This window comes from Nipponia nippon, unplaced genomic scaffold, assembly GCF_047370975.1.
Source record: "Nipponia nippon isolate SJK-2023a ecotype South Korea unplaced genomic scaffold, ASM4737097v1 scaffold_31, whole genome shotgun sequence".
Lineage (NCBI taxonomy): Eukaryota > Metazoa > Chordata > Aves > Pelecaniformes > Threskiornithidae > Nipponia > Nipponia nippon.
This window is the reverse complement of record NW_028262349.1, coordinates 1246369-1263355: the sequence shown is the minus strand read 5'-3', so window position 1 is coordinate 1263355 and position 16987 is coordinate 1246369. Positions and strand designations below refer to the sequence as shown.

Here is a 16987-nt window from a genome sequence, read left to right as displayed (position 1 = left end):
CAATAATTAGACCTTAGGGGCTTGCAGCAGGGCCGCATCCAGCCCGGGTGTGCAGGACGGGTGCTGGGCACCCACCCCGAGCGAGCCGGCTGTGCCCCCCCCCAGAGCCTGGCACCGCGAGCAGAACACACACGCGTGTGCACGCACGCCTGCAGGCGCACGGCACCCACACGTGTGCGCCCGGACACGTGTGAGCACGGCAGCGGCAGGGGGCCACGCCTGAAGCCGGCCGGTGCTTCTCCGTCCCGGCACGTGGCCCCCCGGCTTCCACGGGAAATGGCCGACCCCTGGCCACGGCGGGGCTGGGGTTGGTGCCAAGGGGGGGCCGGATCCGCGCGCCCCCTCCCCGGCCGGGGAACGCCGCGCCGAGCAGGGGGAGCGGCGGCGTGCGTGTCTGTGGGTGCGGGGGCCCGGTGAGCCGGGGGGAGGCAGATGCAGTTCGGGCCCCCGGGGGTCGCGGCCGCGTCCCCCCGGCTTACGGGGACCCCGCACACATGTGCACGGAGCGGGGGCTCCGTGTGTGCACGCGTGTGTGCGCGTGCAAGGGGGGCTGGGGGGGGTGTGTCTCACCGAGAGACAAGGGGGGGAGCGCACACCGAGCCCCTGGCCTGGCTCGGGGGTGGCTGCGGCCAGACAGGGCCGGGCCGGATCCTGCTCCGCGCCCGGCGCGCTGGGGAGGCCACAGCTGCTGATTTATGAGTCTGGGCTGGGTGGGTGCTGGCGGCAGGCGGCGGCGCTGGCCCCGGCCCCGGGGCTCTGTCCCCAGCCGCCCCTGCAGCCACCCAAGGGAGCCATCGTGGAGCCCCCCGGCACGGGGCTGCCCATCCCTCTGCCAGGGGACGGGGGGCCATCGCCCACCCCGGCCGCGCGGGACCCCCTGTGGCACCTCGCCCCATCCCGAGCTCCGGCTGGAAACAGCCTCTGGAGAGGGGCCGTGGGGAAACTGAGGCACGGAGCCGGGGGGGGCTGCGGGGTCCCCGCGCTGCACCCCACTCCCCTCCTGCCACGGGGTGAGGGCCTGTGTCATGGCGCGTGGGGGCGGGATGCCGGAGCAGGAAGCTGCCCCGTGGCGTCATGGTCGCGGTCCCAGTGCGTCGCGGGTGTCCCGGTGCCCCCGCGTCACACCAGGGAGAGGAACGGCTCGGGATCCCCCACGGCGGCGGGGGCGAGCGGTGGAGGCTGGGGGACACGGAGGGATTCCCCGCGGTGGGGCGCGGGTGGCCCCACGTCCCTGCGGTCGGAGCGGGGGTCTCCCTCGCGGGGGTCCCCAGGGATGGTGGGATGTACCCGGGGCCGTGCGGTGCCGCGGGGGAGCCCTGGCTGCAGTGATGCCCCCGCCCCGGTGCCACCCGGACGCTTCTGCGGCCTCACGCTGGTGCCAAGCCCTGGCGGGACCCGTGTCCGGCCACAGGGCCACCCCGCTCACGTCCCCGCAGCCCCGGCCCATGGTGCCAGCAGCTTCCCCGGCCCCGACGCCAAGGGCAGATAATTATAGCTGCAGAGAAGCTAAAAATAGCCCTGAGAAGGAGGGCGGGTTATTTTTAGCCGCGCTCCCAGCTCTGTGCCACCAGCCATCCTGGCCCGTGCCGGAGCCCGCGGCTCCACGCCGGCAGGAGGGTCCGGCGGCCTTTCATGTGCTGCCAGGCTCCAGCGCCGGGCGGGCTGGCTTTGAAGCGGGTTTCCAGGAAGGTGGGAGCAGCTCCCGGCCTCCCCGCCGCGTCCCGGCGTTTCAAGTGAAGTTGGGGGAGCTTGAGCAGCTGTGGAATGGTGGGGGCAGGGACCCCCTGCTGCTGTGGCTCTGCTCATCCCCCCCCAGCCGCGGGGCACCGACACGGCACCTCGGGCTGTGCCGGACCCCCGAGACCCAGCGGCGCAGTCGGGCATCCCCTGGGCAGGGTGACGGGGCTCAGCCCGAGGACCACGGCTCGGACCTGCGGCAGCAGCGTCCGGCAGAGCCAGGCAGGCGGTTTGCAGCCAGGGCTGCCTGTCCCGCTGCCTGTCCCGCTGCCTGTCCCGCTGCTGCCCTTCCCAGCTCGACATCTCGGGTCAGACGCTGAAAAATCCCAGCTATTCCAGACGCGCAGAGGAAGCGTGGCTCCAGACTGCCCGTACGCAGCAGCAGTGCGCATTCCTGCAGGGCCGGGCAGGCAGGAGCTGCTCCAAGCCTCTTCCCAAAGCCGCCGGCCTGGAGGCCGCTGCCTTCCAGGAACGCAGCCCCCGTGGTGCTCCCTGCCGTCGGCCAGCTCCGGCACCGGACCCCGGTGCTGCTTTGGGTGGGAGCTGCCGGGAAGCCGAGCGGGGAGACGAGGCCGCTGCCAGGGCAGGCGGAGGCCCCTTCCTTTTCTCCGAAAAGGGAAGAAACGCTGCTCTTGGTTTTGCTTTGCTGCGGCTCCACGGGACAGGAGGGCCCCGGTGCTTCCCGGAAAGAGGGCGATGCCGAAGGGCCGGCTCCGCAGCCAGCGGGGCAGGAGCCGCCAGCGATGGGGAGCATCAGGGTGGTATGGGAAGGGTGGGAGAAGGGGATCGCCGAGGGGCCGCTGCTGCAGGCCGCGATGCCCGGGGGGATCCCGCGCAGCCCCCGGGGCGACGGCCCCGTCCCACCCGCTCGGATGCCCCAGCACCCTCGGGCGAGAGGGCAGGCGGCCGCGACGCCCCGAGGACGGGGCCGAGAAGGTCTCGGCTGAAGCCAGCTGCGGAGGGAGCAGCAGGGAGGGTCAGCCATCCCCCGGCTCCCAGGGCCTCCCTTCCCGCAGCCCCGCTCCTCCGGGAAGGGCACTCACCGCACCGGGGACGCGGCTGTCCCCCCGCCGCAGACGCAGGGCAGGCTGGGCAGGAGATCTGGCAAAATGAAAAGTGAGCCTTTTTATTGTGTTATCAATTCACTTCTTAACAACAATTCCACAAAATATTAAACACTGTGCAAGAAATTGGTCTATGGCACACCAGAAATAAAAACCAGAGATCCAAAAATGCAGACGTTATGAGGAGCCTACGTTACAGACACCGATTACTTCCTAAGTACAGTCTTTACAAACCTTGATTTGCGTTTGGCAACAAGATCAGAGTTTGGCAAATAATAATAATAATAATAGACCAGAGAGAAAAAATTAAGAGCGCAAAGTATCAGACGCGTGGCTTCGGTTCAATGAAGTAAATGCATTATTTTTACTTTGTTAAATAAAGTTGACTTTTTAAGTACTCGGAGGAAGGGGGATCTGCTCGGCTCCGGGCTCGGGAGGCTCCGGCACCGGCACCGAGCCGCTGGGCCCTGCCGGCCTCGCAGCCACGCCGGCGGGTGCCGTGCGGGTGCCCGGGCGTCTCCCGGCTCCGGTGGTGCCGCTGGGACGGTCCCCGAGACAGGGAGGGGAGGACAAGGAAAATGGACCAAAAAATTAAATAGAAGCAACGTTTCCTCTCTCCCTTTTCTTTCGCAGTCTCTCTCCTTTCTATTTTTGGCAACGGCTTCACCGCACGCTAAAAAGAAACGCCAGACAGATTTGGGCATGTGTTTACGTCCAAAAAAAGGCCTTTGTGGAGCCGGGGCTGCTGGCACCGCCTGCCCCACGCCCCACCAGCGGCACAAGGGAGGCCCCGGCTCCCCGCTCCCCCTTCGCCATCTGCAGCACTTAAAAAGTCCTGAAAAGTGGCTTTTTTTTGTCCTTTTTTTCCTTTTTTTTCTTTTTGGCAAATGCACTAACGAAGTACAAGCAACTACTGTAATTTGCACTTATATTTATGCTATACAAAAACATCTACAGTATGATCACTGATTTACTCAGACGAAGAAAAAAATAATAAAAACAAAAAAAAAAAATAAAAGGTCGAGGATTTTTCCACCTAACGAGTCGCCCGCTGAGAGACACCAGCACCCGCCGGCAGGCCCCTGCCCGCCCCGCTCGGCTCCTGGCAGGCCCCTGCTGCTGCCGGCCCCTCGGCATCCCCGTGCCGGGAGCCCCCAGCCCCGTCCCCAGGCGCCCAGGGGACCCCAAGGATGCTCCCTGCCCCCTTCCCCCGGCTCCGGCCGCACGCTGAACCTAAACTTGCCGCCCGGCTCGGGCGAGACACCGGGGATGAGCGCGGCCCAGGTGGGTGGAAGGACGAGAGGGGAGGCAGACGGACCCCGATTTGCTGGACCGTGGCGCGCCTGGTTGGCTTCGCCGGCAAAGCATCCCGTGGCGTTCACCGGCAGAGCATCCCTCAGCGAGCCACGGCACTGCGGGCCTGAGCCGCCCCGTCGCGATCCCGGGGGATGGAGAGGGCGGGATGCAGGCAGGGCTGGCACCCGCCCGGGTCGGGGTGTCGGGGTGGGACCCCCCTCGGGCAGCGCGAGCCGACGACGGGGTGGGGGGATGCGGCCCCGGGTGTCGAGCGGAGGAACGGCGTGCGGCTCCTGCGGTAACCTCGGCCGCTCGCCCGCTGCCACGCAGAGCGCAGGTTTTTCTGGCTGACCTGCAGCTCGGGCACTGGCCTGGGTCACCGGCTATAGCACCATGCACTGGTCTCTAACATAGAGGAAGAATCAGCAATCTGGAGTAGAAAAATAAGGCTGGAACTGTACTAGATTAAGGACAGAGGAAATTCCCTCGTGGAGAAGAGAAAGCCCTGCTGTGGCAAAACCCAGGCGCACCTCAGGACAGTGCTCGCTTCCCGCTACAGACGCGGCGTTCAAGAGCTTGAAGTTACGTTGGATGAGGGATTTAAAAAAAAAAAAAAAGAAAAGCCACCAACAAAAAGGCGTTGCCTGTTGCCGTGCTGGGGCTGCCGCCCTCGGCTGACGGATGATGCCCAGCGCGGTGCCAGGCTGGGGCGCGAGCAGGGCTGGGGCCACGCTCGACCGCGGAGGGAAATAAATCCGCTTCCCTCTGCTCCACCTCCCGCAACGCTCGCAGCGGGACGGGGCGAAATCCGGGGGTCGCCAGCAAACCTGGCCCAAGGCTGGCGCCAGGACGGGGGCCCGAGGTTTAAAACGCTCCCTTCAGCGAAGGGCCCTGGGAAAGCAGCTGCAAGATGTACACAGGAGGTGCTGCGGTTTGCGTTAGTGTTAAAAACATGTTTCCTTTTTTTTTTTCCCAACTTCATTTAAAAAGGCAAGTGATCACGTACTTAAAAAAAGCCATGGCGAGATACCTGCAACCAAGAAGTGTAAATGGAGCATCTCTGCTAAGCACGGCCTCCGCCGGCACTGCCGAGCTGGCTGCGCGGCCGGTCGGCGCTGGAGGGGGCCCGGCTGCGCTCAGCCCAACACCCCGCCGCCCACCCCTGCATGCGGGAGGAAGACCCTCGGAAGCTGCCCTTCCTCCTGGCAGATGCCAACCCGCCTTCCCCGGGTACCAGCCACGCGGCCGCGGGCTCTGCTCCTCTCCCTGCCTTCGAGCCGGCCTCCGGCATCGCCCTGCGCAGCTCCCTGTGCCATGGGAGCCAGCAACAGCCCCGGGAACACCGTCATCCTCCAAAAAGCAGCCAGCAAAGCCTCCCAGCGCCCCGCCCGGACCAGCGACCCCGACCAGTCTAAGCAGACGCAGCACCCAGTATGGGCTGCAAGGTTTCCTCCCTCCAGCTGAACCACAACAGAAAGCATGAGCACGGTTTTGGGTTTCAAAAGCCGAACCCGAGGGCCTCCTCCAGCCTCCCTCTCGCAGGGGCTGCCCGCGGCCACGGGCAGCGCTCCCTGTCCCGTGAAGGGGTCGGCCGCGCGCGGTTTCCATCCCAATGGGAGGTCGTGGCATTTCAAGCCAAATCCAAAGCACTGGCGGAATGGGAAAATTCCCAGGATTTCACATCAGGTGTGGGTTTGTTTTTTTTTTCCTTCTCTTCCCAAACCCAAAACTCAGCACCGCCTGTATTCGGATACCAGCATGGTGTGTTCAGGATAACCGGGAACGGGTACCGGTGTGCTGGTTAGGGAACCGAACCGTGCCTCTGCCTACCGCGGGGAGCGTTCGCCATCCCGAGGAGCTGCCGAGCCCCGGGCCCTGCCCTGCCGACGCAGACCGGGCTCGGTCACGTAAACCCAACGCAGGGGACCCGTCCTCTCCCTGCCAGAGCTGGAAGCCGTGAGCAATGCCGCGCCGGCAGCTCCGGCGACGCGGGGAGACGCGGTGGGACGTCCCTGAGCTCTGATCTTTCTCCCGAGCATCCGCCTGCCCTGGCACGGAGCTGCACGGAGCCGCCGGGCTCCGTCGCTGCCATCGCTCCGCAGGGCTCTGTGGCGGGCGGCGGGAGGAAGGCTCGCCTGCTTGTCTCCTCTTCCTCGCGGGCTGCTCCGCGCCAGGTGATCCCCGGCTCTGCGGCGCGTGCGTTTAACAGCGGTGAACAAAGTGCTCCCCGTTTAAATCACATTTCAAGATTTCCAAGGGATGGGAACCGAACTATTTCTTCTACAGCCTTACCCTCACCTCCCCGAATTAACTGGGTTTAGTGGAACGAATTCCACTTGCCACTCCCGGTGAGAAAAAGGGAGGTGGGAAATGCTAGTAAATCTGCCAATTTTAGTGTTTTGGACTGAGACTCTCCAAAAGGGCAATTTTAAAAGATTTCTCACATGATACTGCACAACAGAAAGCCCCTTCCCTCCCCCCGCCCCCGGTACAGTCCCGTTTGGGAAAAACAGTGGTAACAGCACAGAGAAAACCCAGAAGCGATCGGAGGGGCTCGAGCCCGGCCTCCCCCATGCCTCGGGCTCCCTAACGCCGCTCACCGAAACCCTCTCGGCCGATGGATCCGACGCCAGAGAGCGTTCCGCCGCGGTGCCATCCCCTCGGCCCGGGGAGGGAGCCCCCCGGCCTCCATCCTCCTCCCCCCGGCCTCGGTTCATCCATTTTCAACAGCAGGTTTTCCAGCCGCGTTTTGGTTGGGGTTTCTTGTCTTTTTTGTATTAGTTTTCTACAAAACAGGTCCCCGCCTGGGCCCTTCTCCCTTGTTCCCTCTGAAGAAACAGAGCGAGTTCTTGGAACGACGCGCTAATCGGAAACTAATTGGATCGGACCCACTGAGAGCTTTGTTCAAAGCTCCTGCCGGCCAGGTCCCGATACTCAGGTCTTGCATCCCATTGACAAATGCAATAAAAACCCCCACTGCCTGCACCACCCCGGTACCAATCTCGAACGTCGCTATTAAAAATACTCCCCCCACCCCTCAACCCTGGTTTTTTTTTCCCTGTTTTTAAATTTGGACCCCTCTCAGTGCGGCACCGGCCCAGGAGCAGACACTCTTCCCTAAACCACCTGCCAATTTTTTTTTTTTTTTTTTTTTTTTTTGAGATTTAAATTCTATTTGAATCCAACATTTAGTGTTTACCCCTCGGCGCAGTTGTAAGTTTGTAGCTTGGTTTCAGTCGATGGAGAACGGTGCCCTGCCTGAGAGATCGCACGCGCCGGAGCGAGGAAAGCTATAGGATGATACAAGGCTTTTTGTCCTTAAAAGGATTCTCCGAGGCGGGCACTCCAACCAGCAGCGGGTCGTTCCTGGCATGTTGCTCGCAGTAATTCATTAGCTCGGAAGACGCTTTCGAGACCTAAATGTTGCAAGAAAGCAGAAGGTTAGTGAGAACGTTCAGGTGAAGGCGCAGAGCTCAGCCCACGCAGCGCCAGCGACCGCTTCCCAGGCTCCGCGGGGAGGAAGAGAGCCAACGCTCAGCTTTTCGTAACAGAAACTTTGCGGAGATGGCGACAAATGAAAAGGGGAAACGGGCACGGAAAAAATAGTTTGCAAGGTCTGAGATAAATAAAGCGATGAGTACGGGGAAAATACTCCCAGCCGAGAGCAACAGATTTAAGAGAAGATATTACTGTCCTCATTTCCAAGGGCTTTGGGATAAAAAAGAAAGGAAAAAAAGCCGGCTTGAGAGCGGCCATCCTCTGATGTTAAAAATGGAGGTTTTGAAACTGTTAGAAACTATTACTTAAGGCTCTGTTTATTTTAGTTCAAAGATGTCTTCTGGGAACTGAGAGCCCAGAGCAGCCCGGCAGAGAGGGGACCACGGCGGTGGGCGAGTGACGCAGCTGCACCGTCCGCAGCGAGGCGGGTGGGCGGCACGGGGAGGGCCCAGGCAGGGAGGTGCCAGCAGCTCTGGAGACCAACAGCAACCCCTTTTTTTTTTTTCATTAACTTAATAGCTGGGTGAACACAAGGCGAACACAGAGCACAGATGCAACCCAACCACATCTGGAAGGCCCAGATGTGACCTGTTGCAGCTGCAGAGCCTTACAGCAGCAGGGATCTCCGTGGCTGCTGGGCACCGGGGCGACTCACCCCTCTCAGCTGAGCCGAGCCGTGATTTCGGGGGACGTTGCGGCACTGCCGGGGCTCACCGCAGTCCACAGCCTCGCAGAGGATGCTGCGGCTCACGGCCAGCGCGGCAGGCGCTGCTGCCTGCGGAGCGATGCAACCTGCCCAGCAGGAACGTGCAGTTGCGCGCTGTCGTTATTAAACCTTTCAGCGGCGAGCGAGAGCACGCAGCGAGGAGAAACGGCGCTCGCGACAAAACCCCAGTTCTCTCCAGCTTCGGGCAAACCACTTAATCTGTGCTTCCACACCACAGGGTGGGCTCCCTCCTCCTTTTTTTGGTGTCTCCTGGAAAGGCAGGTCCAGAGACTGCAGCAGACCTTGGCGGGAGTCGCTAGGTATTACTGCAATATTAAGTATTCAAGTCCTAACCAGTAACGAACGCTTCTAACGAACACCGACTGCTGCTGGCCTGCATTAAACACACTTAGCACATACACTGGGATCCAACAGCAGAACTGCTCTGCAGAGACGAGGTCAAGGCTCTACCTTAACCCTATTACTCACATAAGACAGTAATTACTCCTAATCCCAGAGCAAAGCGAGGGAAAGAGATTAGCTTGCTGGGAGCATGGCTGAACCTGTTATGAGAGCAAGCGGCCTGGAAACCTCCGCGCTCCTCTTAAAGCTTCAGCTGCACGAACGAAGGGAAGGACGAGCCAGACCTGGCCCTTCTCTCGCAGGTGTACGGGCTGCTCGGGCTGGGGAGGAGAAGAATCGCGGTGCGGTGGCAGGGCTGTGCTTCGACGGCAGCGCCGGGTGCTCGGTCAGACCTCGCAGGGAGGAATGGCAGGGCTTTCCTCAGGCTGCCGCTCTCGCTGCGGGCACACCTTCACCCACGGCTCACGGGGCAGCCCGCTCCCCTCATCTCCGAAGCTATCGGCTCATTTCTCTGCAGGCAAACGCACGTCTCGCCGACCTCGGCTGTGAGGTAGGGAGAGCAGGAGCCGGAGGAGCCAGGACTCGTTTGACGCTGTACTTAGGAGCTGGCTGGCTTGGCACGCTCACCCGAGAGCTGGGTTTGCGGATCACGGCATTATTGAAAGCTCGCCCAGACAGCACATCTTCTCCACTCAGCCTAAATAGCAGCATGTTGTGGTCCCGCCGCTGTTGTTCCTTCCCAGCAAAGCATTTAAGATGGTCACAGCTACAAAGGTCGCTAAGTATACACACACCCTCCTTCCTCCTCGGCGTGCACCATTTGGGATCCTGGAGCTGAGACGCGGTAATTCTTAGGAGCGTCAGCAACGGCTGTGCTGGGGGAAGACCTGTAATTTATTTTGTGTTCCCTAAAATGGCCTCGCTGATGGGTGCATCACTGGAGTCTGGAAAGTGGTGGTCCTAAAAACAGCTACAAAACCTCATGGCTTTAAAAAAAAAAAAAAAAATATTCAAAGCAGCAGCAGCTCCTGCACATCAGAACCGGAGATGACGAAGGACCTGTTGCTGCAGAAGCAGCAGGGACCAGAAGTCAAAGAAAACATTCTTTGACCAGGAAACCGAATTAAAAACTATCAGGTGGATTTAACACTTATGCGTTTTACAGTATTTCAGTTTCACTGTGCCTTTCATCACCACGCACGGGGCTTTCCTTTGCCTGACTAACCGACAAGTGACTTTCCATGAACGGATCTCGTCTCTCCCCTCCCGGGGAGCTTCTGGGAGGGACGGGCAGCGGAGCGGCCCGACCCAGCCAGGCAAAGCCCAGACGCAGGCAGCAGGGCAGCAGAGCTGGGTGATGAGTGTGGTTCCTCTGTGGCTTAAGAGGTGTAAATTCAGAGAGTGCCCTGGGGTTTCCTGCTGGCGGAGCCGGGACTTGCTGCCCACACGCTAGTATTTGTCTCCAGCAAGGGCTCCTCTCCAGAGCTCACGTGGCTGAACGAGCCCCGGTACCGCAATCACCGAGCTGGTTCCCAGAATAGAGTGAAAGCTCCTGGAGGATCCAGTCTCCGACTCTCAGGGGAGGCTGTGGCGCTGAGCACGTTACCGGCTCCAACCCCCCAGGGCCAGAGGGAGCTTTATTTCTGGGGCTCCTTCGCTGCCCCAGCAGATTGCTGGTGAGCCAGCACACAGCTGAGAATAGACTCTGGTTTGCTATCCTGGACAACTGCAGCACAAAATTAACCTTCCCTAGCTCTACCATAAACGTGCCTCAAACCAGAGCGAAGGCGTGCCAGCATCCTTTTTCATTTGCAAGAATGCAGCAGCTGAGAAATAACTGCAGGCAGCAACTTTCTGAGAGAAACTGCATACGGACCGTGAAGCCCTCCTGCGAAAAAACGGGGCAATGAGACTGGAACACGTGTGAGCAGGCCTGGCAGAGCGTTGCTGGGTCCGGCCCTGGCAGCTTCCATGTCCTCACAGGTTGCATGTGCCCAGCTGAGCTCCAGGAACTCCCTCCAGCGGCTGGTCCGCCCTCGGACCACGCCATCACCTCTAACACCTGGGAGAAGCTGCCCAGGCTGCGACCTTACCTCCCAGTATGAGCAGTGCCTGCGGGAAGGGGGCTCGTCTAGAAATGCCGCAATATCTGAGCCGGAGACACGGCAGCAGGATGCACGTGGTCGGAGAAATCCCAAAGCACTTGCCCAAGGACCCTTCCCGCTCCCTCCCTGCCCACCCCAGACGCAACGCGTGTCGCGCTGCTCCAGCTCCTGCGCTCACCTTGATCCTCTCGATGCCGGCTTCGATGCGGAGCTGCTCCACCAGCTTCCGGGCCTGCGCTATGTTGTTAGTTGTTGACATTGTCTGCCATCGGCTCCAGGCCCAGCACGCGAGAATACTGCAAAACAAGGAGGGGAGAGGGGGGTCGGCATCGTGCACGAAGCCGCCACGCCACCGTGCGCCACCTCGAAACGGGTTGTGCAGCACGGCCTTGCTGGCAGGCACGTGCAAAGGGCTTCCACGAGCTCTAAACTGATGACTCCAACTTAACGCTTCCTGATTTTGCTGCAAGTTCTCCTTTCCTTTAAACAGCACTCTTGGTGCACACTCTTCAGGCTTTTTTTTTGTTTTTGATTGAAAAAAACTAAACAGAAACTTGCCGACAAGAGGGGAAAAATGAAACTTTTTCTGCAGAAAGTCCTGCCAGATGCATTCAACTGACCGGCTGGAAAAGCCGGAAAAACAGAAATTTTCCAGCCAACGCAACCTGCCGTGCACCGCTCGCAGCGAGCCAGGCGGGGGAAGGTGGACAGGGACGCTGCTCGACCGCGACCGCTCACAGCTCCGGGATGTTCACCCTCGCTTTTCATCTGCTCGCTGCACCGCTGCCCCCGTCCTGCCCCGAGTCCCGTGGCAGGATTTCCTCTGCACAATGAGGCTCCAAGCAGCCACTAGAAAGGCTCGATACTGTACAAACTCAGACCTCTGCTCTTTATCCATCATTTTGCAAATCGATATCCCTGAATAAAAGTAGAGTAAGAAAATAAGAGCGACATACGGTGCCAGGCCGGGTGGTAGGTGGCAAGTCAGGGCTCAGGCAAGGGGCAGAGGTTTCTCAGATGCCAGAGCACTGGATGGAAGCAGGGGACAGGCAGCGAGGCACGGGCACAGACACGGGGGATAGGAAAGCACGAGGCACCAATCGCTCACGTCTCAAATGAACCTTCCACAAAAATGGTGCAAAATACGGGCCCAGCTGAACATGGAAACAAAGAGAGCACCACAGGGCGAGCCGGAGCCAGAGCGGAGCGGGACCGGAGCTTTGCCGAAGCACAACTCCTTCCCGTGCACCAGGCGGCCGGTCTCTGAGGGGCTCGTGGACCCCGTCCAGCTGCCAAACTCCGCACCCATCCCCGGCTGCGCTGATCGTGAGGCTTTAATGTACCTGTCACCTGGCCGGGTGCAACCTGCACGGGGGGCCGTGTCCCTGCGACCGCCACGCTGCAGCTGGGCGCCCCGGCAGGGAGAACGCAGGCAGTCAGACAACCTTCCTCAAAATTTAAAAGCAGCAACTGAAGAAGTTTGTCTACGAGACCGACATAATCCATCACCGTCACTCAGGCCAGAGCCGCGGGGCAGCAGCCAGGGCTGCAGCACGCCGGAGGGCAGCTCTGGCCACGCCGTCCCAGCCTGACCCCCTTGGCCAGACACCGATCTCGGGCCATTTCTTTATGATCATCTCCGTGGGGCTGCTGCAGGGGTGTCAGGAAAAGTCACCTCCTTGCCCTGCCGGCAGTGACTCAGCCCCTGACCATTCGGCAATGGCGGGGAACGGGGGGAGAGGGCTGCAGCGAGTACCACCCCCCGACAAACCATTAGATGATGCTGGGAGGAGGGAAGAGCCAAAGCAAACAGAGGGGCAGCTCCCAGCGGCGCTCCCAGCGCCCCAGCCAGCCGCCCACTGCAGCCCTTCTGTGCTAGCTTTAATTAGAGACTCCTGCAGTCTTCTCCCCCGGACCGGCGGCTTCAAAGCAAGGCTGAACTGCTGCCTTTACTGGGGGGAGGAGAGGGGGGAGTGTCTGCCCCATCTAAAACCCTAGCAGACTCGAGCTGTCTCGCCTACGTTTAGACATTAAGGGAGTTTATTCCAGCCCACAACGGCACTCTTGGGGATTATTTTGCTTGGCAGCAGCATGCAACGTGTGCTGAACTTCTCAATCCCTGTACGGCACTCAGCTTCGTTTGCAACACCGAACGCTGCGGGAGAAAACAAACGGTGCTTTGGCCCGTGCCGCCAACTCCGCCATGAGACGATTCCCTGAACTAGCAGGGGTATTCGGAAATCTCCGCCTCTCGAGTCCTGGAAGATGTTAGTCAGGACGACATGGGAAGCCACGCTGTTGAAATAAAGTCTGGTACTGTGGAAACTGGGAGAAGGAAGCAGGCTGGTCCCCGGGGAAGGATCCTCCTCTCCTGCCCCGATTTCCTAAGCCACAGTGCTGCAAGAGAGAGACTCGGCCCGTTTGCAGCGAAGCAGGATGCCCTGGTGCTAGCAGTGCCGGTCTCACACCTGAGCTCAGAGATTCGGGCCCCGGTGAGACGGCACCGTGTCTTTCACCAAAGGGTCCAGAGTCCTACAACGAGCTCAGCCAGCACCCAAAGTCCCACGTCAGGATGCCAAACCACACACAACGAGCTACCTCGCCTGGCACGGCGGATGGGTGCTGGTCCCGGCCTTCCTGACACGGCACGGGGTACGCTCCGCTCTGCTCTCTTTTCCATGAAAAAGCAGCACCTCCAGGTGGGAACGCTTTATCTGGGATACAGCTTGCTCCTTCAGCATCAAGTGCCATCCAGACCCCAGCCCTCCGAGCTCTTTGGGATTTCGGAACAGCAGCTCGTGTCCAAGGCCGCTGTGATTCCCTACGCAGGCTGAGCAAGAGCTGGACCGCGGCTGCACTAGCGCTGCTGTCAATTTTCATGTCATTAATCCCTGGAAAAAGCAGGGAAGCTTTGCCCGTTAGGCAGCTAGCGCACACGCAGCTACTTGCGGCCATCTTATCATCTGCTTTTCCAAAGACAGCCCTGCTAACAGCACCTGCTATGGTGAGAGCAGTTATCTTGAGCGCTCCAGAACAGCGCAGGCAGCATCAGGACCAGGGAAGAGCTCTAAGTCAAGCTCTTTCTAAATCTGTACCGTGAACTTGAAAGACCTCCCCACTGCCAAGAGTTCACTCCTCATTGACAAAACAATCCTTCACCTGGATAAAGAGTTAGCAGGCAGCTGGAGGAAAAAAAAAATACAAGCAATCAGATGTAATTTGTGTTTGCAGCAGCAGGAGATCACCTGCTTGTACTTTCCCGGCTTCCTGTTTATGGAAGAAGGCCGATGAATCAGTCCAGGGCGAGTTCCTTAAGGGAACTTCTGCCGCAGCGCTGGGAGACGCGCAGCCCGCGTCCCCGTCCCCGCAGCATCCCGCGGCTCACGCTGCATGCGGGACACCAGCCTGGCTGAGGAACGATGCCTTTTACTAAGTACAGCGTGGAGAGAGCCCTGCTGCGCGGCAGCAATTACCAAACGACTGTCTGAAAAGGCCTTGGCAAGGGGGAGAAGTTTTACTCCCTGGAGCCTGGTTTCATGGAGTCTTTGCAAAGCGAAAGCAACACTTGTGAATCAGAAATGCTGCTTTACTTGGGCCATTGCAGCATCCAAGCAGGCAGGCGCCTGCCTCCCCCTGCCCCTGCGCTGCCGAGCGCTCTCCAGCCCGCCACCGCCATCCAGCGAGACCCTGCCTTGCCTACGGCAGCAGTGCGCTTTGCCTCTCCCAGGCGTGAAGAGCAGCATCGATCCCCGCTGAGCACAGGGGTAGAGGTTTCATAGCACCAAAATCTGCAGCAGCAGCTTCTACTTCCTCCTTGGCCACCGTCACCCGGCGGCAATGGCACAGGGCTCCCTCGGGGGAACCGGGCGAGTGGCTCCCGGCACGCCGTGCTGACAGCGCAGTTCCTCTTGCGGTGTTTTAAATATCCAAGTACAAATTTCAGCAGCCGAGCTCTCAGAAAGGTCAAGAGGAGTTTTGCTGAACGCAAAATCCTCCTCCAGCTGCAGCCCGCGGCGGCTGCCCATCCCGTGCATCCCTAAGGCTCCTCAGCGGCTCCCACTCCCGGCTGTCGGCACAGGTTGGGTCCGCACCGGCTCCGCAGCCGCGTGGTCCCAGGCTCTGCAGAGCCGCAGCGGGACCTGCGTCGCTTGAGTCCGGCGTGGGTCAGGTAGCCCGGCCTCGCTCCAGGACCGCTCTGCCCAGTGGGAGTTTCAAAGCAGCTTCTGTTCCCTTGGTGAATAATTAACCGAGCGCGTCATTAGCAACTGGAGACCGTCGATACAAAAGACCCAGTGGGTTCCTGCGTGGCACACGAAGGGCGTCCTTGGGACGTTTTAAAAGCCAAAACAAGCTTTAACAATGTCATTCAGCAGACTTATACGGGTGCGTAAATAACTCATGAGGTAAAGGTATTTGGAAAAAAACCATACAGAAGCATGCGGAGTAAAGTATGCGTGATGCAAACCAGGATGACACGCAGGACACAGCTACGTCGTCCCTTTTCCAATCTTTGTTTTAAAGAAATCAGCATTTGGAAAAGGAGGGGGAAGCGACGTCTGCAGCTGGGCCTGGGGAGGAAGCACAGGACGGTCGGGACACCCAGGTCTCGCGCAGATCCTCCTGCCTCCGTTCTGTCATCTGACCGCAGAGAAATGATCCCTCCGGCCAGGCTTCCTTCCTGCAAGGCGGGCGAAGCCTTCGGTGCTTGGCCACGACCGACCTCCTCCCGCCCCTGCCCGCAGAGAGCGGCCGGCGGCTGGCCAGGGCAGAGTTCTCCTTTCCCGGTATCTCCTATGACCCTGCAGAACAACAACGCCGCTCGCGTTGCTGAGTCACGAACAGACATCATTCAGCAGGAAATAAATCTTCCCGCATCTTTGCCAAGGCACCTTCTGCCCTCCTGGCTAATCCGTCTTCCACTTCTCCCCGGCAGCGTTCCTGGGAAGGGCAGCGCTGCCCAGAGAGCACAACCCAATTTTTGGAAACGACTCCTATTGCGTTAACGCAACGTTAACTCGGCGTGCATTTTTCACGCTGTCGTGTAAGCAATTCCAGGAGGGCTGAAGTCATCGGACGGTCTTGCAACTCTCTGGGCTGCCGTCCCTGTTCCTCCAGCAGCGGAGCGATCTGGCAGGCGGCTGCAGATCCCAGACTGCGGAGGCATTAGCAGGGCTCGGGCTGCAGCAAGGTTTCACACCTATGTGGTTGTAGGACGGCGTATGAAAAACACTGCTGCAGAAAGTTAAACACTGAAAATTAATAAAAATTAAGAGAACACAAGAGCATGGGCGATGATACATATTCCAGTGGTGTTTCAAGGTCAACGCCAAGCGAGGGAGGGTTATGAAACCTTGCAGCAAGTAAAGAGGGAGCCAGGAGCGCAGGCGAGGGGCAGAGCAGGCTCCAGAAGGAAGCAACAAGTCCCGAGTTATGATTTGCCTGCAGCGCAAACATCCTGGGAGCACTATTTTTCCTATTTTAGGAAAAGCACTGGGGGACAGAGTCCCAACAGTTCAGTTAGGATAAATTCTGGAGCGATCAGGATTTGCTGTTTTAAACTGGTTTGCCTATTATGAAGCGAAAGCAGGTCAGGATGCTCATAACTGTCCTGCATCAGCTCAGTCTTTGACTGAAGGGCAACCACAAATGCCCTCGTCTAGATCAGGTTTCATCACTAAACAAAAGAATTTAAAGGATCACAATAAGCGCTACAAAAGCAGATTTCTTCTGTTTGCATTCTTCATATACCTTCAGCAAAAAAAGGTTTTCAGTGTTTACAAAGCAGGGTGCTTCAGGCAGCGCATTACTATCGGTACTCCAATGTTTCCACTGAGACAAGCACGAAAAGAGCATTTCGACGGGACTGCTTTGCACTTTCAGTACCGAGGATCTGTTCTGCACGGCCCTGACGTCAAAGCAAGACTGACTTATGACTACGGAGTAGGCACCTCCGCTTCTCACAGAGGTTTTCTTTTTCATAAGCTAATTCTTCATGTACAGGTAGATTGCAAAGGTAACGATTTGGGCTGCTTTAGTGAGAAAAAACCAAGCAAAACCAGCGCAGCTCTTGAGTCAGAAGCGTGCAGCAACAGCGGTGACAGCAGCGCTGGCTCTGACGAGCCGTGACTCAGCACAAGCTCCGTGTCGGAGCAGACGCCTCCTCCGCCGAGCATCCTGGTCTGGCTCCGAGCAGGGCTTTGCCCGCTCAGCCCTTTCAT

General features: G+C 59.4%; 1 protein-coding gene across 5 annotated transcripts in view; it reads right to left on the bottom strand.

The window, feature by feature from the left end:
* Positions 1 to 2837: 2837 nt before the first annotated feature.
* GNG7 (G protein subunit gamma 7) overlaps positions 2838 to 16987 on the bottom strand; it is a 79828-nt gene continuing 65678 nt past the window's right edge. For all 5 annotated transcript variants that reach the window (XM_087769216.1, XM_087769215.1, XM_087769218.1 and 2 more), the window contains 2 exons: positions 10948 to 11065; positions 2838 to 7513 (listed from right to left, as the gene is read on the bottom strand). In XM_087769216.1, coding sequence (XP_087625342.1) covers positions 7388 to 7513; positions 10948 to 11028 — 207 coding nt within the window. In that variant the 5' untranslated portion in view covers positions 11029 to 11065 and the 3' untranslated portion in view covers positions 2838 to 7387. The remainder of the gene's footprint in view (positions 7514 to 10947; positions 11066 to 16987) is intronic.